The sequence below is a fragment of the Gracilinanus agilis genome, chromosome 2 (assembly GCF_016433145.1).
Source record: "Gracilinanus agilis isolate LMUSP501 chromosome 2, AgileGrace, whole genome shotgun sequence".
Classification (NCBI taxonomy): domain Eukaryota; kingdom Metazoa; phylum Chordata; class Mammalia; order Didelphimorphia; family Didelphidae; genus Gracilinanus; species Gracilinanus agilis.
In genome coordinates this window covers 223748395-223775717 of record NC_058131.1, presented here as the reverse complement: position 1 = coordinate 223775717, position 27323 = coordinate 223748395, and the positions used below count along the sequence as shown (strand labels likewise).

At 36.4% G+C, this 27323-nt stretch overlaps 1 protein-coding gene across 24 annotated transcripts in view; it reads left to right on the top strand.

The window, feature by feature from the left end:
• LTBP1 (latent transforming growth factor beta binding protein 1) overlaps positions 1-24903 on the top strand; it is a 481657-nt gene extending 456754 nt beyond the window's left edge. For all 24 annotated transcript variants that reach the window (XM_044663664.1, XM_044663663.1, XM_044663682.1 and 21 more), the window contains 3 exons: positions 12974-13096; positions 18896-19045; positions 23882-24903. In XM_044663664.1, the coding sequence (XP_044519599.1) occupies positions 12974-13096; positions 18896-19045; positions 23882-24051 (443 nt within the window). In that variant the 3' untranslated portion in view covers positions 24052-24903. The remainder of the gene's footprint in view (positions 1-12973; positions 13097-18895; positions 19046-23881) is intronic.
• Positions 24904-27323: the final 2420 nt, after the last annotated feature.

Here is a 27323-nt window from a genome sequence, read left to right as displayed (position 1 = left end):
GCTCAAAGGGCTATAAAAGAATGCCTGCCCTTTGATCCAGCCATACCATTGTTGGGTTTGTACCCCAAAGAGATCATAGATAAAAAGACTTGCACAAAAATATTTATAGCTGCGCTTTTTGTGGTGGCAACAAACTGGAAAAGGAGGGTATGTCCTTCAATTGGGGAATGGCTGAACAAACTGTGGTATATGTGGGTGATGGAATACTATTGTGCTAAAAGGAATAATAAACTGGAGGAGTTCCAGGCGAACTGGAGAGACCTCCAGGAACTGATGCAGAGTGAAAGGAGCAGAGCCAGAAGAACTTTGTACACAGAGACTGATAATACTGTGGTAAAATCGAATGTAATGGGCTTCTGTACCAGCAGCAATGCAAAGACCCAGGACAGCTCTGAGGGATTTATGGTAAAGAATGCTACCCACATTAAGAGGAAGGACTGCGGGAGAGGAAACATATAAGAAAAACAACTGCTTGAACGCATGGGTCGGGGTGGACATGATTAAGGATGTGGACTCGAAACTACCACACCAATGCAACCAACAACAATTTGGAAATAGGTCTTGATCAAGGACACATGACAAAACCAGTGGAAATGTGCATTGGCCATGGGTGGGGGGAGTGCGGGGGGTGGAGGGGAAAGTAGGAGCATGAATCATGTAACCATGTTAAAAATGAATATTAATAAATGTTTAAATAAAAAAAATAAGATAAAGGTGAAAAAAGAAAAAAGAAGAGGTGGTCTGGAGTATGAAATACCACATAGAGATTAAGTAGAGTAAGGACAGAAAGATAACCAATGGATTTGTGGATGAGGAGACTGTTAATGACCTTGATTTAGGACATAGGTGTAGGGATTAATTTTTGTATGGAAGAAGGCCACTTCTTTGGATATGGACATCAGCTACTGTTTATTTTTCTGGGATTTTTTCCTAAATTCTTCCTCACAACTGGAAGGGGGCCCAAACTATTGTTACTTGCCTATACTGATGACTCACATCTGTGGCCTTGCTTAGAGCTACCACTCAAGTTCTGGCCCTCATCTCTCACTTGGACTATTGCAGTAGCCTCCTAACTGGTCTCTCTTCCTCAAGTCTCTCTCTACTCTAATTCATCTGACCAGCATCTACCAAATTTGTTTTCCTAAAGCACAGGTCTGACTATGTTACTTCCTTACCTAGTACATTCCATCAACTTCCTATACCTCCAAAATCAAAGTTATGGGATTTCATAGGCTCAAATATTTTAAAATTTTTTATTATTAAGCCCTTCTTTTATATATGAGAAATCTAGGGCCCAGAAGTGTTAAGTGACTTGCCTAAATTCACATAGGTAGTGACTGGCAGAAGTAGAATTTGGATCCAGGTCCTCTGACTCTAGGGCCAATGCTCTCAAGTTATATGTACCATAGTTGGGCAGAAAGAAGCTAAGCTTCACCAGGGAGAGAAACCAAAATACTTAGATGCATAGAATATTGAGGATTGAAATAGAGAATGAGACTTGCAAAAAAAGTGCTTTGGGGAAAATGGGACAGAGAAGTAAGACTTCCTTTCCATTGACTTCACTAAAGATTTGTTTGGCAAGAAAGAATCCTCTGAGCTTCTCCACCTTTAATTATAACTAAATCAATCAAGAATGAGCAGACATTCAAGTGTAATCAGTCACATTCACCTGAATCTCCTTTGAGATGAACTCTGTGGATAAGCACCTTTGAGTTCACCATGTGGGGGAGAGAGAAGAGGTACCTTTCGAACTCTAAGCCAAATAATGAAAAAGCCATTAAACAAAAGCATACTTCCCAAGTAAAAATAAAAAAAAAAAACAAGAGGCCAAGGGATAGGCCAATTGCACCTCTGCTCTTTCATTTGTACATTATTATCATGGGTGCTCATTTCTTGCTTGTGGTAAGGATGTATCATGAGAGCTGGTTGTTGTAATTGTAGCATATTTCTTTAAATGGCATTGTACTAGGCATTGGGGATCAAAAGACAAAACAGAGTCCCCATCTAAAGTGCCTCAGGGGATAGAAAGGAAGTTTGACTTAGAGTCACACATGAAGACCAGAGTTTGAAACTCATCTCTGATATATCTTACATTTTGATGTGACCAGTGGCAAGAAAGCCACTTAACCTTTTCAGTAATTAAACGGAAATCTTCCCAAAATACAGTATACCCAGCAGTTTCTCACAGAAGCTGCAAAAAGTCTCATGATATTAGAATGAAATTATTCCCAATAGGGAATAAGCCTTGTCTCATACTCATCCTTCCTGTATTTTCCACAAATTCTTCATATATTCTTATAGATCACAGATGAAACATACCTTTTCCTTGTTTGTGGAGTGGAATTTTGGGAGAGCATGCACCCCCAGAAATCACTCTAATAAGCAGACAGGTGACTTAGATTAGATGCTGACAGAGAAAATGCAACTTTATTTGGAGAAAACAGAGGACAGTGGGGAATGGGAGTAAGGGAAGGGAAAGGAAGGAAAAGGGATTCTGCTCATACAACCTGCTTGCCTAGTGTAAAAATGCCCTCTCTGTACATGTAAGTACAGACTTTCATAATATTGACATGAAATTCTCCTCCTTCCCTCTGTCTAATTCCACAGAAGGAGGTGCTGTGATGTTTCAAATCTTGAGCTTGTGATTTTCAACATGACATTCCCCTAACCATGATCAAAAAACCCATGACTATCATGGAATTTTCAACTTGGGACAGTAAAGGTACTTTTGAAACAACCTGTTTTTTCTTAACTTACTCCTCTTCCTACAGCTGACATCTTTCTTAGGCTACAGATAAACTCTTCTCCAGGTTTTTGAAAATAAGTCAGGAAAACTAAAAAAGGTATGAAGTAGGGTGGGGCAGTTTTATTCTAAGGAACTGTAATACTCAGGGGTCTTGAAAATTGGGGTTACAAACCAAATACTACCACATTGAATCTTATCCTACACACTTATCTTCACAGGCCCTTTTCTCAATTGACTTTAAACTTCTCATGCAAGTTGCTCTTTTTTTCTAGTATTCTGTTTGGATTCTTTTCTGGCCCTTAATGCAATAGTAACTGAGAGATCGTGGTATCTGTGCGATACATACACACACATGCATATATTATGAGAATGCATATATACTGTATATGTATTTGTGTGCATTCATATATGTGTGTTTGCATATGCATATGCATTTATCTGTATCTTAAATAAAACAAATGTAGAAATGAAAACAAGCTCCTCAAAAGGCATGAACTACTTCAATTCTGCCTTTGTATCACTGGAATTGTAGTGTATCTGCCATATAGCAGGGCGATAAATGTTTCTTGATCGATTAACATGTATCCATTGTACCTAGCACAGTACATTGCAAGCAGTAAGCATTAAATGCTTATTGAATTTAGGAATAGCTGACGGTTAGATAGTACTTTAAACTTCTAAGTACTTTACAAATATTGCATTTAAGGTTGAAAAATATAGACCTAAAAGAAGGAGTAAAGATTAAATGATAGAGAAGCTAAGGTACTGGAGTAAAAATTAATAAGAAAGGAAATGAGAACCCTAGGCTTGAAGGTGGTGAGTTTAATCTTTAGAAGAGAAAGTGACCTTCACCTTTTTCCTTCCTTCTTGGAGTCAGTAAGGAATATTAAATTGAAAAAAGAAAAAAAGTAAGACAAATTAAATCCCATTCCTAGTATGAACATTAATTTTAAAAAATACTAGAAAAGGAAATGTTTTCTCCAGGGTCAGTATGATATTTTAAAATCCATGATAAAGGGAAATAGTTTCTTTCATTTCCTGCAAAGCTGGTGAAGACAGAAATCTGGAAGAACATCTTGGAAAGTTTTAGTTCTCAAATCTCAAATCTCCAGTGTCCATATGACTGAGTAAGTGAATTGTTGGAAAGCCAATTCTGAAGGAACAACAAACATTGCTGGATTCTAAACTTACCTTGTAATGACCTGTTTTGAGCAGTTGACAAAGCCATTGTCTTGTCCTAAACAGGCCTCAGATGCAAAGATAAATATTAAATATTAAATATTAAATTTCAGGAAAATCTACTGATCCTATTAAATCTCAGAAGCATTGTGTGTTTTGGACCCTGTATTATGACAAAATCACTGTCACAAACTTATCTCTGCCAGATTTTACATTTTCTTAAGTATCATGAAAATATTTGTCATGTGGACTCTGTCCTTCAACTATATACAATACAATGATCAGAGGAGAAATAGAATTTTGACCGTAATTTCACTGATGTCTATAATTATAGTATATTTGTTTGTTTGGAAGTCACGTAAAGAATAAATGAAGAAAGGATAAATGATTATCAGAAACTTGTGCTTAGTTTACAGATGATACAGATGATGTACTTGCCTTATTTTGAAATGTGAATGGGTTGTGACTTTATTGACGGGATCCAGTTCAGATTATAACTCTTTTCATTGTTGTTTGTGTCCTTCCATAAATCTTCCATAGTGAACCTTCCCAATTTTTCTAAAGACCTCTTTTTTGTTCTCTTAATATTTCTTTGACACTAATATAGCTCCCAGGCTTTTCACCTGCTATCCTTAATTTTTTTAAATGATCTTCACTCTTGTTGCCTGATCTGTCCATTTAGTTCTCTGTTTATACATGTACTGGATGATGCATTCTGTCATTTTGTATGTGTACAAATTGAAATAGTCTGCTTCTTCTATATGCCCACAAGGTATCTTCAATAGTTCTTTGGTTCACTTGTACGTTGGCCTCTTTACAGATTTGGGGGTTCTGTGTTTTCTAACACTACAGTACCATCAAGAAAAATAAACATAGTTTGATTTTTTTATTGTGTTAAACCATGTCAGGCTATTTATTGACAACATAATTTAGAACGACTTATAAGTTTTTGAAAGATTTAGATTCACATGATCTTGAAAGGAAAAATCACTGTAGACATAAAGGCAATCAGATTTTATTAGCTGTTTTCCTAATTTTGATACCTAAAACCAGAACTGGTAAGGATAGAACTAACTTAAGAATGTTATTATTGTAACACATAATAGTATAATATATAATAATAATATATATTTTTTTATTTTTTTAAACCCTTACCTTCCGTCTTGGAGTTAATACTGTGTATTTGCTCCAAGGCAGAAGAGTGGTAAGGGTGCAGGCAATGGGGGTCAAGTGACTTGCCCAGGGTCACACAGCTGGGAAGTGTCTGAGGCCAGATTTGAACCCAGGACCTCCCGTCTCTAGGCCTGGCTCAATCCACTGAGCTACCCAGCTGCCCCCTAATAATTATATTATTAAGGATGGAATGCCACTATCGTTCTCACTGGTCTACCCCTCTGGTTCTTGCTTATTACAAGCATAATAATGAACTAGAGATGATTTACTAAAAGCCTCACTCTTGTCTTTCTATAAAGCAAGCCTTCTTCAAGATGAACATTTTATTGATGCATATTACAAGATGAACTTATTTTTTTAGTGTATTTCTCTACATGACTTCTGTTCAGTATCTCAAAAAATATTTGTTAAGGAGTCAGACCCAAGATGGTGGAATAAAGGCCGGGATTTTCTTGAGCTCTCCCAAATTACCCTCCAAGCAACTTTAAAATAATGCTTAAAAACAAATTCTTAAGTGGCAGAAACAAAAAAAAGGGGGCATCATGAAAATTTTCCACCCATGACAGTCTAGGTCAACAGGAAAGGTCTGTTTCACTGGCATGAGAATAAAGCGTAGTCCAGGGCATTCAGCACCCCAGCAAGCCAAGAGAAGGCCAGGCCCCAACAAGCCAACACAAGACTTAATGGTAACTTCCAGAGCTCTCTACCCACAGATGGTAAGGAAGCCAGAAAACTGGTCAAAAGGATATTACTGGGGACCCTTTCCTGCTTTTAGGTGCAGTACTCTGTTTCATTACCCATATGGGGATCTGGGTTCCAAGGCATAGTCCCAGGGCAAGAAGAAGCATAGCATAATAGAGGCAGAAGCCACAGTGAAACAGGGACCCTGATCACAGTTTCAGGGCAGAAAAGAGTTTGGTCACTCACAGAACAGAGAGCTGGCCAGAAGAGCAGTGACCAGACTTCTCCTTAGATCATAACACCTTAGAAGAGGTGAAAAATTTCAGGTCTCCAGAAATGGTTCTGTAAACAGCAGCATGATAAAAAACTGAACTTTGGAAAAGTGTCCTCTGAATAGAGCTCAAAAAGAATTTTAAAAATAAAATAAGAAAGATGGAGGAAAAATTGAGAAAAGCTTGGTAAAGGAAGCACACACACAAAAAGGAAAATCATGTACAAAAATACACTAAACAAAATTCATTTAAAAAAATAGAACTGACTAAATAGAAAACAGGGGCAGCTGGGTGGCTCAGTGGATTGAGAGCCAGGACTAGAGACTGGAGGTCCTAGGTTCAAGTCCGGCCTCGGACACTTCCAGCTGTGTGACCTTGGGCAAGTCACTTGACCCCTATCGTCCACCCTTACCACTCCTGGGCCAAGGACTGTCCCTAGCCTGGATGAAAAAGGAGGAGGGTTGGGCGTGGGGCTAGCAACCCCACCCTGTAAAAACTACATCTGCTAAAGAAACTGCAACCTAAAGTAGGGGCAGCTGGGCTAGCTCAGTGGATTGAGAGCCAGGCCTAGAGACGAAAGGTCCTAGGTTCAAATCCGGGCTCAGACACTTCCCAGCTGGGTGACCCTGAGCGACTGCGTGACCCATTGCCTACTGGTTGTGGCCCTATGCTCCTAGAATGGAGTCCCAGGATAAAAAAAATAGAAAACAAGGTAGAAAAGCTTACTGAAGAAAAGAATTCCTTAAAAATTAAGATAAGTCAGAATCCTTCCCAGTAAGGTCAGAAGTGAAGCAAGGTTGCTCATTATCACTACCATTATTCAGTACTGTCCTAGAAATGCTAGCTATAGCAATAAAAGAAGAAAAAGAAATTGAAGGAAGTAGAACAGGGCAGAATAGATAATGAGGAAGTAAAATTTCATTCTTTGTAGATGATATGACAGTATACTTGGAGAATCCTAGAGAATCAGCTAAAATAACTAGTTGAAATAATAACTTCAGCAAAATTGAAAGAAATGAAATAAACCCATACACATCTTCAGAATTTTTCTGTATTACAAAATCTAGCAGCAAGAGATAGAAAGAGAAATCTCATTTAAAATAGTTGTAGGAAAAGCAAAATGCTTCATAGTCTACCTGTCAAGACAAATCCAGGAACTATATAAACACAATTACAAAACACTTTTCTTACTAATAAAGTCAGATCTGAACATTTGGAAAAATATTAATTACTCACGGGTATACTGAGCCAATATAATTAAGATTCTTCTGCATATATTAATCTACTTATTCACTGCCAATCAAAGCACCAAAAATTATTTTATAAAGCTAGAAAAAATAAGAACAAAATTCTTCTGGAAGAACAAAAGATCAAAAATATCAAGAAAATTAATGGGAAAATGTGAAGGAAAATGATTTAGCCAAAGCAGATCTCAAACAATATTATAAATTAGAACCAACAAAACATTCTGATATTGGCTAAGAGATAGATTGATGGGTCATTGGAATAGATTGAGCACATGATACACAAGAATTAATGACCATAGTTATCTAGTGTTCTGATGAACCCCAATATCCAAGTTTTGTGGACAAGAATTCACTATTTGACAAAAACTGCTGGTAAAATTCGAAAGCAGTTTGACTAGAAACATTTTTAACCATATGCCAAGATATTGTCCAAATGGGCACATGGTTTAGATAAAGGATGATTCCATAAGTAAAGTAAAGGCGCATGGAAGGGTTTACTTGTCAGATCTATGGATAAGTGAAGGATTTCTGGCCAAATTAGGGATAAAGAGAATTACTGTTTATAAAATGGATAGTATTGATTACATTAAGTTAAATGTTTTCTGTTAACTAATCTAGCCAAGATTAGAAGGAAAACAGAAAATTGGTGTATGTGTGTGAGAGTAATTTACAAGTTTCTCTTGGTCTTTATTGACCTTATATCTCAAATATATGGAGAACTGAGTCAAATTTATAAGAATATGAGTCATTACCCAATTGAGAAATGATCAAAGGATATGAATGGGTAGTTTTCAGATAAAGAAATAAAAGCTATCTATAGCCTATATTAAAAAATTCTCTTAATCACTGTTGATTAGAGAAATGCAAATTAAAACAACTCTGAGATACCACTTCATATTTATCAGATTGGTTACTGTGACAGAAAAGGCAAATGACAAATGCTGGAGGGGATATGGGAAAAATGAGACCGTAATGCACTATTATTGGAGTTGTGAACTGATCCAACTATTCTAGAGAGCAACTTGGAATTATGTCTCATGGGCTAAAAAGTTATGTATAGCTTTTGGCCTAGCTACAGTACCTTTAATATGTCTGTATTCCAAAGAGATAAAAGAAAAAGGACCTGTATACATATAAAGATTTTTAGCAACTCTTTTTGTGGCATCAAAGAATTGGAAATTTAAGGAAAACACATCAGTTAAGGAATGGTCAAAGAAGCTATAATTGTGATGAAATGCTATTGTGCTATAAAAAATGATGAGTAAGAAGCTTTCAGGAAAACCTGAGAAGACTTAGAGGAACTGAAGCACAGTGAACTGAACAGAATTATAAAAACATTTTTCATAATAGCAGCAATATTGTGTGATGAACAACTGTGAATGACTTAGTTATTCTCAGCAATACAGAGATTCAAGATAGTTCTAGGGGACTTGCAATGAGAAATGCTATTCACCACCAAAGAAAGAAGTGATGGAATCTGAATGCAGATCAAAGCATACTATTTTTAACTTTTTTTCTAATGAATATTTTTGTCTGTTTTCTTTTACTACATGACTAATATGAAAATATTTTGCATGACTGTGCATGTATAAACTTTACCAAATTGCTTGTTGTCAAATGTAGAGGTGGAGGGAAAGGAGGGAGAGAGATAATTTGGAGCTCAAGATTTAAAAAAAATTAATGTTAAAATTGTTTTTACATGTAATTAGGACAAAAAATATTTTTCAAAATACATTTTAAAATGATTTAGTAAGTTCTAACTCTCCTTAACACATGTTTTTGTTGTTAAATATTCATAACAATTTGTTATGGGAAATAATCCCAAGTGAATTACCTGCAGAATCTATTTGTATTCTCATTAGCAGGCATGATACTAGAAAGAAGTGAAGGTTGATGATGGTGAAGAAGAACAATACTGGTGAAAATTGTGATTAAAATAAATTATAGTCAGTCTCAAAATATAGATTCTAGTCTAAAATAAGAATAGGGCATTATGTTTAGAAATAAATTGTTGATTATAGGACTACATTTCACTTGTAAATAAGCCTCTAATGTACTTAGTTAATTTGAATAGTTAATAAAATGAATGGTCCCTCAAAAAAATAAAAGCGATTTATTAAGCACTTACTGCATGCCAGGTATGTTGCTAAATACCTAAGATACAAAGAAAGGCTTAAAAAGGCAGTTCTTACCTTCAAAGGGCTCATATCTAATGGTGAAGACAAGGTATGAATAATTAGATATAATAAATATAATATATACAGAGTAGATGTAATCTTAAAGCAGAATGTGTTAGCACTTTGGAGTCTCTGAATTCATAAAAATGATTTATGTTTCCTGCATTCAGCCCGTCACTGAGAAAACATATGCATCAGAAATATGTGATGGCCAGTATTCTCATCTCATGCACTTCTCATCATTCTACTCCTCTCATTGGTCCTTATTTTTCCAGTGGATATCAATCTGCCTGAACTTCTCATTTGAGTTTATCCTGCTTCTAGTTATTAATGAATATATTTCTCCCAATTCTCATTAGGTTGTTAAATTCTTATTAGCAGAAATCTGTGTTGTAAATACCTAGCACAGTATCTTACACTTAGTTACATAATAATTTTTTTCTTGAATTTGGATGAGGAAATTAAATAATGTCAAGAGTGGACAACTACAATTGTTTAGTTTAATTTAGAGTTAAGTTGATAAGAATTATCAAAACAATTTACTTTCTAAGAATGCTTTAAAACTACTACATGAAAAAATCTTATTTAATAAGTATAAGAAAACTTATACACTAGGAAATTATACTGATTGCTCTTCCTGTTCTTTTAACTTCTAAATCCAGTCACTTTTAAACAATAATTAAAGTGAGAAGAAAAGGGAAGTGAAATGATTTGACTATATTTCAGTGGGAAAAACTGGAATTAGAATTGTTACCTAATTAACAGATGGTGAACTTCTCCCCTCTCTAACCCTATTTGCTGCTATATGATTGATATTTAAAATTTCCTTTTCATATGCTGAAAAATAATTCTAGAATTAAAGCAATAATTGGAAGGAACCTTATAGATAATTTTGTTAGACTTCCTTCATTTGACAGCAGAGGAAACCAACCCCTGAAGTGAAGTGGCTTAGTCCAAGGTTACACAGGTAGGAAGTAGCAGAGCTGGGGCTTGAACTGAGTTTTTTTTCAGTATAAATTCAGTATTATTCATACTGCACTACTATTCTGATTGAAGCATTAAATTTTTTGAGAAAACATGGTGTTTACTAATATAAAGCTTGCCTTTAATAGATTTGTATTAGTTAATAGACCAATATGACTGTTCTTGCATAGCAGGAATTTTCATTACAATCATAGTTTAAGATTAACGCACAAGTTCTCCTTCACTCTCCAGTTAATTGTTCTATAAGATAGCTAAATAAATAAACGCACACCAAAATAATTTTCAGTCAGATTTGGGTTCATAAAGGAGATCATGAAGATAAGATATCATCAATATTTCTTTCATGTGTACAAGGTTCATAGCAACATTGTTATAAATTCTTGATGAAATATTAAGGTCAAAGAGAGATAGAAGTCAGAGGGGAAAATTTTCCAGGAATTAAAGTCAAATTCATTTGCCCGTAGTGTGCAAATCCTGTTTTTTCTCCTTTTTTGAAAATTGGAACACTTGCCCTTTTATTATCCCAATCTTATGTCTGCCATTCTCCACTGTCTTTCAAAGATCAATGCCAGTAGCTCAGCAATCATATCTGCCATTCTTTCAGGACTTTGGAATGTAGTTCCTGTTGGTCCAATTATTTAAAATGATGACTTTTATTGAATCTTTGTATTTCTATAAAGAAAACAAAATTAGGAGATAATAGTTCAGGACAGATTCATAGATCATCCATACAAATGTTTTTCTGTATCTCTATCTTAGATCAAAATGATCATTTAGTCATTCCCTCTAAATATTTTTTAGATTGATGCTAATTAGGATATGGGCTACTGTCATTGTGAGCTCAGTGACGCTGGAGCCAATACAGAACCAGGACCAACCACGTAGACTAAAATAATCTTATATCAATGAGATAACTATGCTATGGTTATTAATACTTAAATGGAAGTATAGCCAAGTAACAAATAATAACTGAAAATCAAAGAGAGGGATACTAGCAGACAAGAAGGTTAGTCAGGTAGACCAAGCTCTTATAGTTGAGGAATAATAGTCTAGCCTGTTGTGTAGTCACAAGAATATCTACATGGACTAGAACTATAAGAAGAGACAATAATAGTTGTACTCATAGTGCCAAAGCCGAGCAGAGTTATGATCAGTAACACTGGAAAAATCTAACTTATTAGCTTTTTCATGTTTTGACTCACCAGAGCTGAAATTGCAGTTGACTTTAATAAGTAGTTATAGTCTTTTTTTTCAGAATATTGGCTACTTAATACCTTCAAAATGTTTCTAATCACAATAGTATCATGATGTGATGAATAATACATGGTACCTTTCTTCAAAAAAATTTAAAGGTGTTTTAATAAATTGCTCAATTGGTTTTTTTTGTCTACTCTCACTCTTCTGAGGTGTTTTGGTCTAGTTTTGGAATGTTCTTTAAACTCAAATTTATGTGTCTCTTCCAATCAGTCTGTCCAATATATATTTCCAAATATTTAGACATTTTTGTAATTCCTTCAGAGTTTTCCATGTAAGTGTGTGATAATAGAAAGAGCAAAGATTAGAGTCAGAGGACTAAGGCTCTGATTCTGGCTCTTCTACTTTCCTTGAACACCCACCATTTAAATTCTCTAAATCTGTTTTCTTATTCCTAGAATCTCATTTTCCATCACTAAGTCATTGTGAAGTTCAAACAGAATACCATCTAATATTTTTGTGGTATAATATTTTCACTGGGAAACAGCATGAAGCAGGGAATATGACTGGCCTTGGAATAAAGAGCACCTGGGTTTATTTCTGACATGCTGGTTGTGTGAATATGGTCATGCAACTTAAACACTGGTTCTCCCAAAGAACTCTTAAGACTATTTAAGTTGTAGAAAGGTTGCCAGTCTGTGTTTATAAAGGGAATTCCCTACCCCCAGTGAAATCACAGGTTTGGATCCTCCCAGCATCATAATTAATAATAATAATAATAATAATAATAATAATAACGTATTATTACATCACAGCTGTTTTAAGGTAGTAATTCTAGCAGTAGATGATAATAATAAACAATTTTCATACAAGTCTTACTCTTGTGCCTCATCATGGCAGGGAAGACATGAAGACATGACCTAGCACTTGTGGAGTTCTATGCAACAGAGCATAATCTCTGGCCCCACTTTGTTGGAAAAGCTTTCAAAGAGGTGGCATGATAGATTATATCTATAGTCTGAACACTAACCTAGCTAAATATGGAGATTCACCATCTCTATATTTACTATCATCAAAAGGATGACTCCTAGGAGAAGAATTCTGGTTTGATAGGGCATAGCAATTCATGAAGGAATTGTGGATCTGCATTGCTGAAGGAAGTCTTTTAAAATATCCAGATAGCATATTAAAGGAAATTAATTTCTCCACAGAAGACGAAGCATATAGATGCTTCTCTATTTTGTAAGTTATCTCTAATTCAGTAGACCTACTCAGAAGTGAACAGTGATCTTTCATTTTGTTTTTTCTTCTTTGTCCTAGATGACTATGCCCAGCTGTGCAACATTCCAGTTACAGGACCTCGCCGACCGTATGGACAAGATGCTTTGGTTGACTTCAATGCACACTATTCACCAGAAACAGATCCTTACTTCGTTCAGGACCGTAAGCAAACTTTTTTAGTTAACATAAAAGAGAACTTGTGTTACAGATGAGCTTCTTCACTGAAGTAAAGGCATTTTCGCATGTTTTTAAAAAAAATTTTTTTTATTTTGAGTTATAAAAGGGTTTCAATGGTTATAGAACAGAATTTTTTTGGTAATTTTAAGTGGTAGTCTAGTTCAATTGATCAATTCTAGTGTCAGTCAATAAGCCTTTATGAAGTATTTGCTTAAGCCTTTATGAAGTATTTGCTATGTGCCAATGATTGTACTTGATACTAGATCAGTTCAGGATCTACAGCCCAAGTGTATCATAACTATTTTCACTAAATTGAAATGTCCCATGTTTAATCTATTGAAGTGAAGTGATACTCACAAGTAAGAAATTATGTATGCCAGAGTTGTGTTCTGAAGGCAGCTTACGGAAGCTAATTATTAAATTTACAGTGTGCGCATCAAATATTGCAAATCAGAGTTTGATTTGTTATTTTTTTGCTTGTCTAAAGTTAGGAAAGTGATGGAAAAATAATTTAAAAATCTGTCACATACTTTTTTTTCTTTCAGAGAGACAGTTATTAAACATTTGCTAGCATACCCCTGATATATGCTGACTTTCTATGGATGCTGGGCAGAACTTGTGTGGGAGGGGTAGTACACATGTGTAAATTTCGTTCTCATTTACATATAATGTCATATGATACGATCAGGGCAGCTTGTCCCAGAAAACCAAGACACATGAAAAAGAAATGTTTGATGTAGGAAAGCAGAATTTTCAGCCACAAAAGGCTCATATTCAACTTGAAAAAATGTTGTTTTCTTAAGGGAAAACCAGTGGACAACACGTGGCATCCCTCCTTGAATAGAAATGGGAATTCACATGTTTTATGTTTTATGTGTCATTTGCACATCTCACATGACTTTCTGTCCTTCTGAAAGTATTGCCTCTAAATTGTCAACCCAAGGAAGTGTAGAAAAAGAATTTGCTTTTTGTCAGATTGTTACATTACCAAATATAAAAAACCATTTTGTTCTGCCATGCCTCTTCGCCATCACGTAAAACAAACTAATGACAAGCACAGAGTTTGAGAGCAACATGCATCACTGATCACAGCCTTGTCCAAAGATTTCTGTTTGGTGCTCTGTATGCTTTCTGATTAAGAGGAGCATTCATTTCTAATTAAGTTCAGCATGGTTGAAAAGTTACACGGCAGATTTCTTTGGATAAATAATATCTGGCAGCCCCTTAATGTGATGATAATACCATTTTGTTTTCAGAGCCATAGATTGCCTATTACTCAGTGTAGCTTCTTACATATGCTTTTTCTTTCAGAAGAGTGGAACTAAAGTTAATGTCTAAAATTCCTCTAAGACTTGCTCTACCCTGACCCCCATCTCCAAATACTATGTATACTCTCCTGTTACCAGTCCTTTGTACCCCTCTAACTGATGATGTTAGCCAGAACTTATCAAGTGCCTATGATGTCCCGGATACTTTGCTCTGAAATTGTAATGTAAATACAAAAATAAAATAGTCCCTGCTTTCAGAGAGCTTATATTTTACTAGGACATTTCTGCAGCCACTGATAGAAGGTAGAGCTCTGCACTTGGAGCCCAGGAAACTTTAGTTCAAACCCATCTTCAGACATTAGCTATGTGATCAGGGGCTAGTTAATTTCTGACTGAAAATGACGATGGTAATAGCACCTACCTATTAGAAAAATACTTTACAAATCTCAAAGCATCCTAATATTCTAATGATTATTGTCATGGTCATTATGATTATCATTACTTTGTCTAGGATATGCTCCGTTGAGGCATTCTAGAAAGTATTGTGTACAGATTTCTAAAATAAAAGGAACAGACTCAGAACACACAGGAAGAGTATGAGCCTGTTTTATATTAGCCTGAACTCATGAGGATCAAGCCTTATAGTGTTTTATTGCATTGAGTCCCATTGTAAAAAGAAAGCAACTTGGGATCCTCATGCATTACCACACTTAATAGGCTGAAAAAAAATATGCTGGAAAAAAACAAGTGCTGAGATTCCCCACAATAACAATCTCTGCCTTTACACACAGTTCTTACATGTCCATGGAAGTTTACAATATAACATAATTGTTCAGCTTCCCTGATCTTTAATATGGAAGTGGCCTGGCTTGATGCCTTCTTTTTCATGCTAGCCTTGCATTAATGGTGATTTTTAATTAACTACAAATGTTAAGAAATGAGTCTCTTGGTCCTTTGTGTACTCCCTCTATTGGCAACATAGTTAGCAGAGTTCAAACAATGACCTACAGCTTTGAATATGTATGGCCTTTCCAATTTCTCAGAAGTTACAGAGCTCTTCAAAGATTTATCCCACTTACTTTCCTCGAGGGCATGACTTGATTTTACTCATGAGTTGGGCAGGACCCTTTCCGGCCCATTGAAAAATGAAGAACAATGGTAGAAAACATTTATTCATTTGGTGGCCCTATCCAAGTACTGACCATCATTGGGCAGAGCACTGTGTGATGTGCTGTTTAGGATTCAAAGGTGGATCAGACTGCCCCTCAGGAGATCATAGTCTAACTGGGAAGATAATATTGTATGTGAAGATCTACATTTTAGGAGCATATGCATTAAGTGCCACAACAGGTACACCTGAAGTAGGGTACCAAACCAATTGAAAAGAATCTGAAATGGAGGAATTACACTGGAGCTAAAGCAGGAGGAACAGCAGGAGATAGCAGAGAGTAGGGATGACTGACTAAGCTAAGTTAAGAAAAAGCACGGAGCTCTCTTTGGCTGTACTAAACTGGGGGGGTAGGGGAATGAGAGGAGATAAACATCAAAAGTTAAGTTGTTAGGAGGCAGCTGATAGGAGGTCCTGGGTTCAAAGCTGACCTCAGACACTTCCTAGCTGTGTGACCCTGGACAAGTCACTTAACTCCCATTGCTTAGCCCTTACTGCTCTTCTGCCTTCTCAATCAGCATAGATTCTAAAACAGAAGGTAAAGGTTTTAAAAAAAGTTAAATAGTGACTCTGTTTATGGATTTGTCAGGTGGAAAAGTTTAACTTAATATAGAAAACACTAAGGAGCAATGATGGGTCACGCAGTAGGGAGTGACTTCATTTGTGCTTCGAGAAGATTAATAGGATGGCTAAACGTAGGACCGATTGGCAGAGAACATTACCTGGAGCTGGGGAGACCGTGTAAGAGGTTGTCGCAACCTTTGCAGTAATGAAGGGTTGAAGCAGAAGAGGCTGTGAGGATGGAAAGGCACAGGTATTGCCAGAACGCTGAGGAAGGAGAGCCACTATAACTCTGATGTTGATCGTATATGGGCAGAGCAGGAAGAATTGTTTCCTGCGTACAGATACCATTGAGAGAACGATGATGTCATTAGCACCATTGTTGAATCCAGGAAGACCTTGAGGTTTGTAGAGGGAAATGATGACTCCATTTTCAAACATGTTGCATCTGAGATGCTGGGGAAACACCCTGGTGGAGAGGTGGCTATCATTGGCAAGAACTCAGGAGTAAAGAGGTGGTTAGAGAAATCTGAGTGACCTGCCTATGATTGCAGTCATGCTGAGGAGGGAATGTGAGGGAATTCCAAGGTAGATGGCTTGGACTGACCTTTATAAAGTGGGAAGGAAGGGATATCGTCTGCTACTCTGGGGAGAGTGGAATGGACGGATGGTGTATCTGAGATGGGTTTTCGTAGGTAAGGCTATTATAGGAAATGACATAGACTTGACAGGAAATAAACAATCTCACAAGGGATACACTAGTTTTGGAGTCAGAGAGCCCGGGTTCAAATCCTAGCTTTGTTGCTTACAACCTGTGTAATCTTGAGCAAGTCTCATTAGTAGGACCCTTCCATCTCTAGATAGGTGGACCTGTTATTTATGCCTAATAGAAGTCAGATAACATGAATACAGTTCAGTCATTTGAAAGGCATGTCATAATGAAAAGTGTCAGATTAGATTTTAAATCAGTAGGAGAGCTCTGGGTTCAAGTTATGCTTTTTGACTCCTGTTAGCTACGTGAATATGTCAATTAATCTATCACACCTTCCATTTGCTCACCTGAAAATGCAAAAAAATTATAACAGTAGCAACCATCTCTCAGCATATTGTGAGGCTTCAGTGAGGCAATGTATGTACATTTAAGGTTTTGCTTTATAAATCTAAGAGTACCGTGTAAATGTGAATTTATCACTATGTATTTTGAAGCAGCATAGTTTCATGACTTTTTCCAGCAAATCTCAGCAGTCCCTAAGTAGGAATAAAGAAAGCAGACAGTGGCAGTTATTCACACTTCTAGATTAGCCAGTATGAGAAATGGAAGGTAGAAGGCCAAGGAGATGAAGAATCCTAAGACAGCAGTGAACACCAAAAATATCTGGATTTGTTTTTCTATTCCTACATAGCCTGAACCCCAGGCTTCCATATGCTGTCATCACCATATGCCTCATAGCTTCCCTCCTCTGTGCTAGTATTCCTTTGTTCTTCAAAAGAGTGGAATGGATTCAGGTTGCTGAAAGATTACCTTTCCTACCATTTGTCCCTCAGTATATCAAAGATGATGCTTTGCTGCCATCTGCTGCTCTTTTGAGAGATCACTTTGACAAAATAAGCAAATCTTATAAGCATCAGTGGTAGAGTAGGTTTTTAGGAAACTCTTCTTTGGTAAGGAGAGGGAGACACTATATCACTGGCATATTTGAGTCAACATGAATTTATAGCTTTAAGTTTTAATTCTGGAAAAACAGTTAAAACACTGGTACCCAACAAAAAAATTTTAAGGTGGTTGGTAGGGGTGACATTATTAAAATTCCAACTGCTTAGCTCTAAATAAGTTTTAACATATATGGAAGCACAAAATAGAATAAGAGCTTTTAAGAAAAGTACTTTTGATTCTGTAAACAAACATAGGATGTCATTTACTCATTCATTAGGATTTTGCAATTGAATCCCTGTTGCCTCTAAACTTTAGTTCTTGGTAGAAGGCCCTTTCGTAGCCAAATGACCTAGTGGATTGAGAGCTGAACTTGGGAGTCAGGAAGACCTGAATTCAAATCTTGTCTGAGACACTTATGACCATGAGCTGGGTTTCAGTTGTTCAGCTTCAATTTCCTCACCTTTAAAATAGGGGTAATAAAAGTATTTACCTTTTCAAGTTGTCATGAAGGTCAAATGAAATAATAATGTAAAGTATTTTGTAAACTTTAAAGCAATATATACATTTTAGCAGATATTTTTAAACCCATATCAGATAGACTTTGAATTTGTAGCAGCCAGCTAACCTTTTTCTGGTTTTGAAAGTACCCTCCCTCTAAACCCTTGGGGTATTCATTGTAGTAGCTGCCTAATAGCTCTAATAGGGAATCTCAATGGTTTAATCTTGATTACTAAATAATACCCATTTCCACCCATTCCCCCCCCTGCTGCTATTAAATAACATCACTTCCAATAAAGACTGTGAAAACTATATAGTTTAACATTAAACTTCAGTTGTCAACAATTATAATGAATAGTCAGATCTAACAGCATTTCTTCCATGTTTACCTTTTTGCCCAGTATTTGATGCTTTATTCTTTATAACTTTTTTTGCTATAGTTTTATAGGTGACTCTAAAGTTGTGAATGAATCCCATGTGGCCTTGCCCATGTTTGTTGTTTTTCATATTTATACTGAGAACAGGTCGTATTTGAAGTCATAAGAAGCAGCTAACTTGTCATTGGGCCTTTATAATATATCAATGCCTTGGAATTTTTCCCCATTTTAAAATCTGATCATTTCTCTTCTTTCCAGGTTTTTTAAATAGCTTTGAGGAGTTGCAGGCAGAAGAATGTGGCATCCTCAATGGCTGTGAAAATGGCCGCTGTGTTAGAGTACAGGAGGGCTACACATGCGACTGCTTTGATGGCTACCACTTGGATATGACAAAGATGACTTGTGTTGGTAAGAATACAGTGACTTGTTAGAGATGGTTTTCTTCTCTCACATCTGGGACTGGATTTACACAATTAAAGGAAAACAGATTTTTATTCCTTTAGAATGAAACAGGTTATACCTAGCTGACTTAAAAAAAATTTTTAACCCATATCTTCTGTCTTAGAATAAATACTAAGTATTAGTTCCAAGGTAGAGAAACAGTAAGGCTTGGCAATTGAGGTTAAGTGAGTTGACCAGGATCATATCACTAGAAAGTATCTGAGGCCAAATTTGAATCCAGAACCTCCCTCTTTAGGTGTGACTCTATCCACTGAGCTACCTAGCTACTCTCCTACCTGACTTTTGACTACAGATTTAATAACAAATAATGACTTCTCTAAATAATTCATTAGCATAAATGAGAATGGGCATGATCTTTCTTATGTCCCAGAGACTTCGGTATCTTCATATATCGGTAATTTATTAAATTTGCTTACGAAAAGAGGTATCCATTTCAAAGGATACTAGTACTGGTCAGGGAAAGAGATCTCAGAAAAAGAAATGCCTTAGAAACCTAAACGGTTTTTCCTAATCGGGACCATCAGATGTCTTTTGAGAGGGTTATCCCTATATAACCTTTCCATATTTGGTGATAGCTCTGAAATAACTCCTGTGCTACATTTTTATAACTGCTTCAGTCCCCAGCTTATATGTTAGGACTATCAACCATGTAGCAGAATAGCCACAAGGAATAAGACCATTATTTCATTTCGTGCTGGTTACCATCCATCATTTATTCACTAATATCTAGACAGGTGCATAAGAGTGTGAAATGATTGAAGCCTCAATCAGGCCAACTCTCAAGTCACAAATGCTTGATCCATGTACATCCTTTAACTATGGCAAAATCCCAGGCCATATGGCCACAGGAATTCCTCCTCTCTCTGCTATATCAGAATCCTTATATCTCTCTCCAGTGGCTTATTGCTCCTGCTACTTTGTAATTCCCTCACAACCATTCACCTCAAACAATCAATCAAGCAGTCCACAAACATTTATTAAACATCTACTATGTTCCAGGTACTATGCTAAGCACTCCTGGAGAAGAAGAAGAAAAAAAATGTATACACACAGACACACACACACACACACACACACACACACACACACATACACATATATATATATATATATATATACATACATACATACATACATATTAGTAATAATAATGTATAATGAGTTTGTCAGTTTAGGTGAAGAAAGTTCGATGGACAGACTTAGAAACTTCATTGGGCCTATTGCTCTTTTCCACAACATATACTGCTTTTCACAGAAGAGAACTTTGCACTCTTGGGCTCTTTGCAAATCTGTGTCTAAATCTCAGAGCCCCTATCAGTGGTTTCTTCAAGCATTTGAAGTATTCCAATATTTGAAGACGTGTCACATGGAAGAGAAATTAGACTTACTCTGTTTTGCCCAAGTTACAGAACTATGAACGAGTAGAATTTCCAAAGAAGCAAATTAAGCTTGATGTCAGGGGAAAAAATGTATTCCTAATGTTTATATCCATAAGTAAAATGGGCTACTTGAAGATATGGTGGGCTCTCTCTTCAACAGAAGTGACCACTTGTAAGGTATTTTGTAGAGGGTATTCCTGTTAAGATAAGCACTGAAGTCCCTTCCAGCTGAAATTCTTTGATTCTCTAATGGCTTGAAGTTGGAAGCCTAAAGCCAACCACATTTTAGTCATCTCTGGCAACCACAAAAAATATTAACCTTCATTCTTGAAGAATGAAGGTTAATATTTTTTGTGGTACCAAATTAGAATTAGGAATGCATTTTCACAAAGGAACGGTTGCATATAATGATGAGGTTGTTTAGTATGATTACTATTGATCTGTATTTTAAATGCTATAACTTAAATTTTCCTTAAAAGTCTCACTCTAATACCTTTTATATGCTGGTCCTGAATCTGAGGTCTCAAATGATGTACTAGCAGGGTGCAAGGTCTTGTGGGGTCTGAAAAGTGCTAAAAGCTATAGGGAGTACCCCAAGGGAAACTGCACCTCTTATCCAACAACCAAAAGACTGGTTCTTGACCATGTTAGCCATGAAGTGATTAATTTTTTTGGCTATAATGACTTCTGAAAAAATGTTTTGATATTTCAGTGCCTCTATAACACCCTCCCAAGATAGAGCACTGTTATAAGTAAAAATTTATCTGGAAGCTAATTACCAGATTTATGAGCATTTATTAGGGGGGGAGAGAGGACGGGTGGGAGAGACAGAGAGAGAGATTGGGAGGGGGGTGGGGGGAGACAGAGAGGGACAGGGGAAAGAGAGAGAGGCTTCAGTCTTTCTAATTTAAGATCAGGTTCCAGATCCCAACCCAGCATGGTCCCCTCCATGCTGTGCTGCCTGCTTGACAGAGATGACTAAATAGAGAAGCTGGTGCCTGGACTTCTCAGACAGTGAGAGAACAAATCCTTAGATAACAGAATTGGGTACAAAAATCAAGAGGGCAACTGGGCTTCCTGCACTTCTTTTAAAAACCCAACATGCTCCTCCTTACATAGCCACATCACGCAAGCTCTGCCATGTTGTTTCTCTGGACACCCACCCTGATGCAGAACCCAGAAGTTCAGCCTTCTGACATGCCACATAACTTTGTGACTCCTATGTCCTACCACCAGAGTGCATGGGATCCAAGCTAGACATTTTACTTCACACAGAACAATTCGTCTATACCTCCTTAACTTGTGATTCCTCCCTGGTCCTTCTAAGTAATTTCCACAAAGTAATTAGCCAACATCCTAGAAGACGTCCTTGAATTTAAGCTCTTTTATTTGTCATAGTGACCACTGCAGCACCCAGGCTATCCATCTGTCATCCTTTGTTTTCTGTTCATGGAATATCATGTGTTGTTCCTCATACACAACAGCTCTATCTTTTAACCCCTGGCCTTGTCACTGATTACCCTACAAGGCCTGGAATTCTTTCCTTCCTCATCTCTGCCTTCTAACTTCCTACTTCCTGCATGAAACCTTTTCTCAATTCATTCTTTTTTGTTTTTGAAATTAGTCATGGTTTTAAAAAATTATTTTAATAATGAATTTCCACTTAAGTTTTCTGGTTATATGATCCATATTGTCTCCTTCCCTTCTTTTCTTCTTCTTCCCAAAGCTGACAAGCAATTCAATCTGGTTTATGCAAGTATTATCACACAAAACACATTTTCATATTATTCATTTTTATAAGTGAATAATCTTATAAAACTGAAACACCAAAACAAAATCCCAGATAAAAAAGTGATAAATTATATGTTTTCATCTGCATTTCTACTCTAATAGTTCTTTCTCTGGAGATGGATGGCATTCTTTTTCATAAGTCCCTCAGAATTGTCCTGGATCAGTGTATTGCTGTTAGTAGTAAAATCTATCACATTTGGTCATTCCACAATATTGCAGTTACTGTGTATAATGATCTCCTGGTTCTACTTATTTCATTCTGCATCACTTCATGTAGGTCTTTCCAGCTCTTTCTGAAGTTATCCTGTTCATCATCCTTTATAACACAATAGTATTCCATCACCATCATAACACATTTTGTTCAGCCATTCCCCAATTGAAGAACATTGCTTTAGTTTCCAATTCTTTGCCACAACACAAAAAAAGAAGCTATAAATATTTTTGTACAAACAGGTCCATCCCCATTTAAAAAAATATTTTTGGAATGCAGACCTAGTAGCGGTATTACTCTGGATCAAAAAATCAATTCATTCTTAATGCTAATGCTTTCTTACACAAATTATCTCCTATTTCACCTCATATATATCTGCATGTAGCATACTGTCTCCTCCATCGGACTAGGAGTTCCTTGAGAGGGTAGGGACCATTTTTTGCTTTTCTTTATATCCCCAAAGCTTAGCACCATGCCTGGCATATAGTAGGTGCTTAATAAATGATTGCTGACTTGACTAGGTCTCCCACCTCCTTTTCTAAATACACATTTCTGAGTTCATATGTTTATGCCATTCTTTTGTTGAAAGCTTTTCAGGCAAGGAGATTATAGAACCTCACTCAGGAACTGAATGATGTAGGATGGAGAAAATCCTTCATAGAGTAGAAACGCAAAAGAAAAACATAGGATTGATCACGTGGCTCAGTGGGGATGTGATTAAAAGACCACTCTGTTGCAAATATGAATAGCATGGAAATAGGTTTTGAATAATGATACATGTATAACCCAGTGGAATTGCTTGTCAGATGAGGGAGAGGGGAGGGAAGAGGGGCGGGAAAAATCATGATTCGTGTAACCATGGAAAAATATTCTAAATAAATAAAATTTTTAAAACAGAAAATCTTCCAAAGCTCTGCATATACAATCCCTTTTGACAACTGAAAAAGTCATTCATGCCACATAGACAAAGAGAAGCAATAAGAAAATAAGGAAATAAGATAAGGGTCCAGAATGAGACCCGATACCATAAAAAGCTTAATTAACTTGGCATTTAAATAGCATATTTAAAATATTTTTTCTGCTGTCTTTCTTCCTCCTTTTTTTGGATTCAGACCTCTAATTTAATAGGCAAAAGAAACTCTCAGCATGGGCTCTCTCTCCACAAGCAGAATAGCAATTTATCTGTAATGAATGTATCACTTTAGAGAGTTGCCTAAAGAGCAGTAAGGATTAAGTGACTTTCCTGTAGTCACATAGCTAGTATGTGTGTTGGAGGCAGGACTTGAACCAAGTCTTACAGACGACAAGGCTGGTCCTCTTTGTACTGGGTCATGCTGCCTCCCTTCTTATTTAGTTGGATACCGAGACAGATTTCTAATCATGCTCTTGATCTTATTACAGATGTAAATGAATGTGATGAACTGAACAACCGGATGTCCCTCTGCAAAAATGCCAAGTGCATTAACACAGAAGGTTCGTACAAATGTTTGTGTCTGCCTGGCTATGTTCCTTCAGACAAGCCCAACTACTGCACACCACTGAATCCAGAAAAAGACAGCGACCTGGAGTAGAGAATAATCGTCGGAACTCAAGCCCATATACTCTGCACTGTATAAAGAAAAAGAAGTGTATTTTACTTGAGACATTGCACCTGCTCCAGAAGGCTGGCAGTACGGAAAACAAAATTAAGTTGTTATTCATTTAGAGGAAAGGGCAGGATTAATAGCTACCAACATGCCTAAAGTGGCAGACCAAATGGACATTTCTCTGTGTGGAAGAAAAGCAAATATATATAGTCTGTTCATATGTAAAATTCAGTGGAAAATAGGCAGAACAATGCTGTTATTTTTAACAGAAGGGGGATTGTTTTGTTTTTGAAAACTATTGCTTGATTAAATTTGACATTTAAATAGTGGTGGAAATATTTTATGTTACTTCTGCATTTTTATCGTGCAGTTTCTTGGCTACTGTTTTTCTTCAGTTTTTTTTTTTCAGTTTTTATTTTGTTTTGTTTTTACCTAAAGTGCAAATTCTTTGATAAAATATTGTTAAGCCATTTTATAAGTACTGTTAATAGGGTTATGCTACTTCTGGTCTGAAATATCGGTCAGTTAAAAATGCTTATTGTCTGTCCTGTGGAGCAGACACTTATTTGTTTATTTCAAACTTTTTATACATCTTGGAAAAAGCCCTTTATATTCATGTTGTAATCTGTCTGCTTTTTTTACTGCACAGAAAGCTCTGTGCACCCTTGGTCAAGCTGCTAGCAGACACCAGTTGGATACCTTTGTACATTTAAATGGAAGAATTCATGTCTGTATTGTAATGTTTAAACTAAACACAGAAAAATTCTTATGATTTACCCATAACATATTAAGACTGTATATTAAAACAGTAAAATAAATCACCTTTTTTTTAGAAAAGAAAATGAGTGGCATTTAAAAAAAGTTTTCTTTCAAGATATTTTTATCCCTTTAATTTTTTTAAGTTTGAAAACTGGCAACATATGGTGTCAGATACCTATAATTCAGGGAAGTTGAGGATGGTGGATTGATTGAGTTTGGGAGTTTTGAGTTGCAGTGAACTTAGCCAATGGGTGTCCAGACTACATTTGGTATCAATATGATAAGCCCCCTAGAGGAATGGAGCAGAACCAGATTGCCGAAGGAGGGGCAAAGCGGCCTAAGTCAGAGATGTAGAGTATGCCTAAACTCCTGGCCCAATCAGTAGTGGGACTAGGCCTGTGAATGACTGCTGCACTTCTAGCCAGGGTAAGGTAGGAAGATTCAATCTCCAAAAGAAAAGAAAAAGTATACACACTAGTTTAATACTTTTAATAATCTAATTTTCCCATTGGAACACTTAGGAAGATACTGAGGCAAATTGGTGCTATGCAGAGTGCTGGACTTGGGGTTAAGGTTCTAGGTCAGAGTTCTGGCTCTCCCAAGTTATACCAGTGAGACATTAAGCAAATCACTCAAGTTCTCTTGCCTCAGTTTTCTCATCTGTAAAATAAAAGAGGATTGGACTAGATAGATAACTCCTTACCCACTTTAGACTTAAATGTTAAGTGTATGGCAAATAATTCAGGGAAGGATTGAATTAAAAATACCCCCAAACTTCCAAATATATTAGTGCTTGCATGCCTATTTTGGCACACTCTGTAATGCAATTGTCAATGGTAACATTTGTATTTTTGATCTGAATAACGCATTTCAAGATTTAATTTTTTCTCCCAATAAAAACATCCTGAAAAGTAAACATATTTAAACCATACATAAATATGCATTGAAAAATATACAACTATAGATAGATATTGCTGTTTGGGGGGATCCTACATTTTCTTAACATTATATCATTTCTATAATACATGAATGATCCAAATATTGTTGTTTTTTTAAAAAAATTCTTTAAATGTAATAAATGCCATAGGTCTTTGATTCCTTGCTGACCACCCACAAAGATTGGGCTTCTGAAATGATAACCATGATCCAGAACAGCCTGGCAGTGAGTGCTAGCACTGCTTCAACTCTCTCCTCAGTCAGCCTCAGAACTTCCTGGGAAAATGAAACTTAGCCAAGGATTGATGGCCAAGAGTAGAACAGCAAGCTTTGGTCATTAAGGAACCTATAAGGTACTGCATTGTGCCTAACAAGCAAGAAAGAGAGGAAAAGAAGCTTTACTTTCTGGGTAGAAAAAAATGAAAGAAAGATTCCGTCTATATGTCAAGTATGTGAAATATGAAGACTATAGCTTTAGCACCAAGAAATTAGGTAACAGATTTCCATTCCCCCTAACAAATTCCACACATATGGATTTCCTCTTGTACCTTCTATTTCCTGGGGGGGCCGAGAGGGGGCAGGTGGGGCTGATGGCAACCAGGCTAAATCTTCCTAAAAAATGAGCACTGAGCCAATTTTTGTCCTTTTTTAGTTTCAGGCAAAGGAGGAAGGAAACTCTGTCTTGGAAACAATTGCTTTTTTGAAGAATACAAAAAATTGATTAACAAGTGTACAGGGTATTTTGCATCCAGTGTTCATATTTTAATTCTTTTTATTAGCCACATAGTAGAGGAAACTGAATAGTACTTTAACAGTCTTCCTTGGCTCAATCTCCCTGAAATCCTTTGCCTTCTCTCTTGTCTTTCTATGGAAAGGGTCCCTCTGCCTCCAAACATTTAACTGTTTCATTGGAATTTTCAGAAAAGCATCAATTAAAAAAGCAACACTTGCAAATATTACATTGAACTTTCTGTTAGGGATCACTTGGTTTCAGTTCATAGGTTATGTTCAGTATTGATTTTATTACATTTGAAATTAGATGCATAACAATCTCCAAGCAACATATTCAGCGAATCCTTAAATACACAAATAAATAAAAAATGCCATGGCTGACTCCAAGATTCTTATTTGAGTAGAATTCCAACCTGAAATGAATTATCGTTGAAACCAAAAAGCTGATTTTTAATATTCAGAGGAACATTGTTACTTAAGCATTCGTACTTCAGGCAGCAAAGCAATTTAACTTTCTGGTTCAAGGTGAATCTGCAAGATTACTCAATAAAATGGAAGTCCTCTAGTTTAATTACAGTGGCTCCATACTAATAAGAACAAAAAACCCCATGCAGCATAAAAGTGAAGGCCACTCACGTGGGGGAGTAGTTTAAATTCAGTTATAAGTGTATAGGTCAATAGCATGTGTATTATTTGCTGAAGACCAACCATGACTGACAGATTCAAGCCTGAGTCTAAAAATACCTAGAGCAAATCTCTCAAGAGATTTAACACTAATTTTTAAATATAGGTATTTATAGGGGGTGGCTGCTGTAATCCCTATGTGTTGG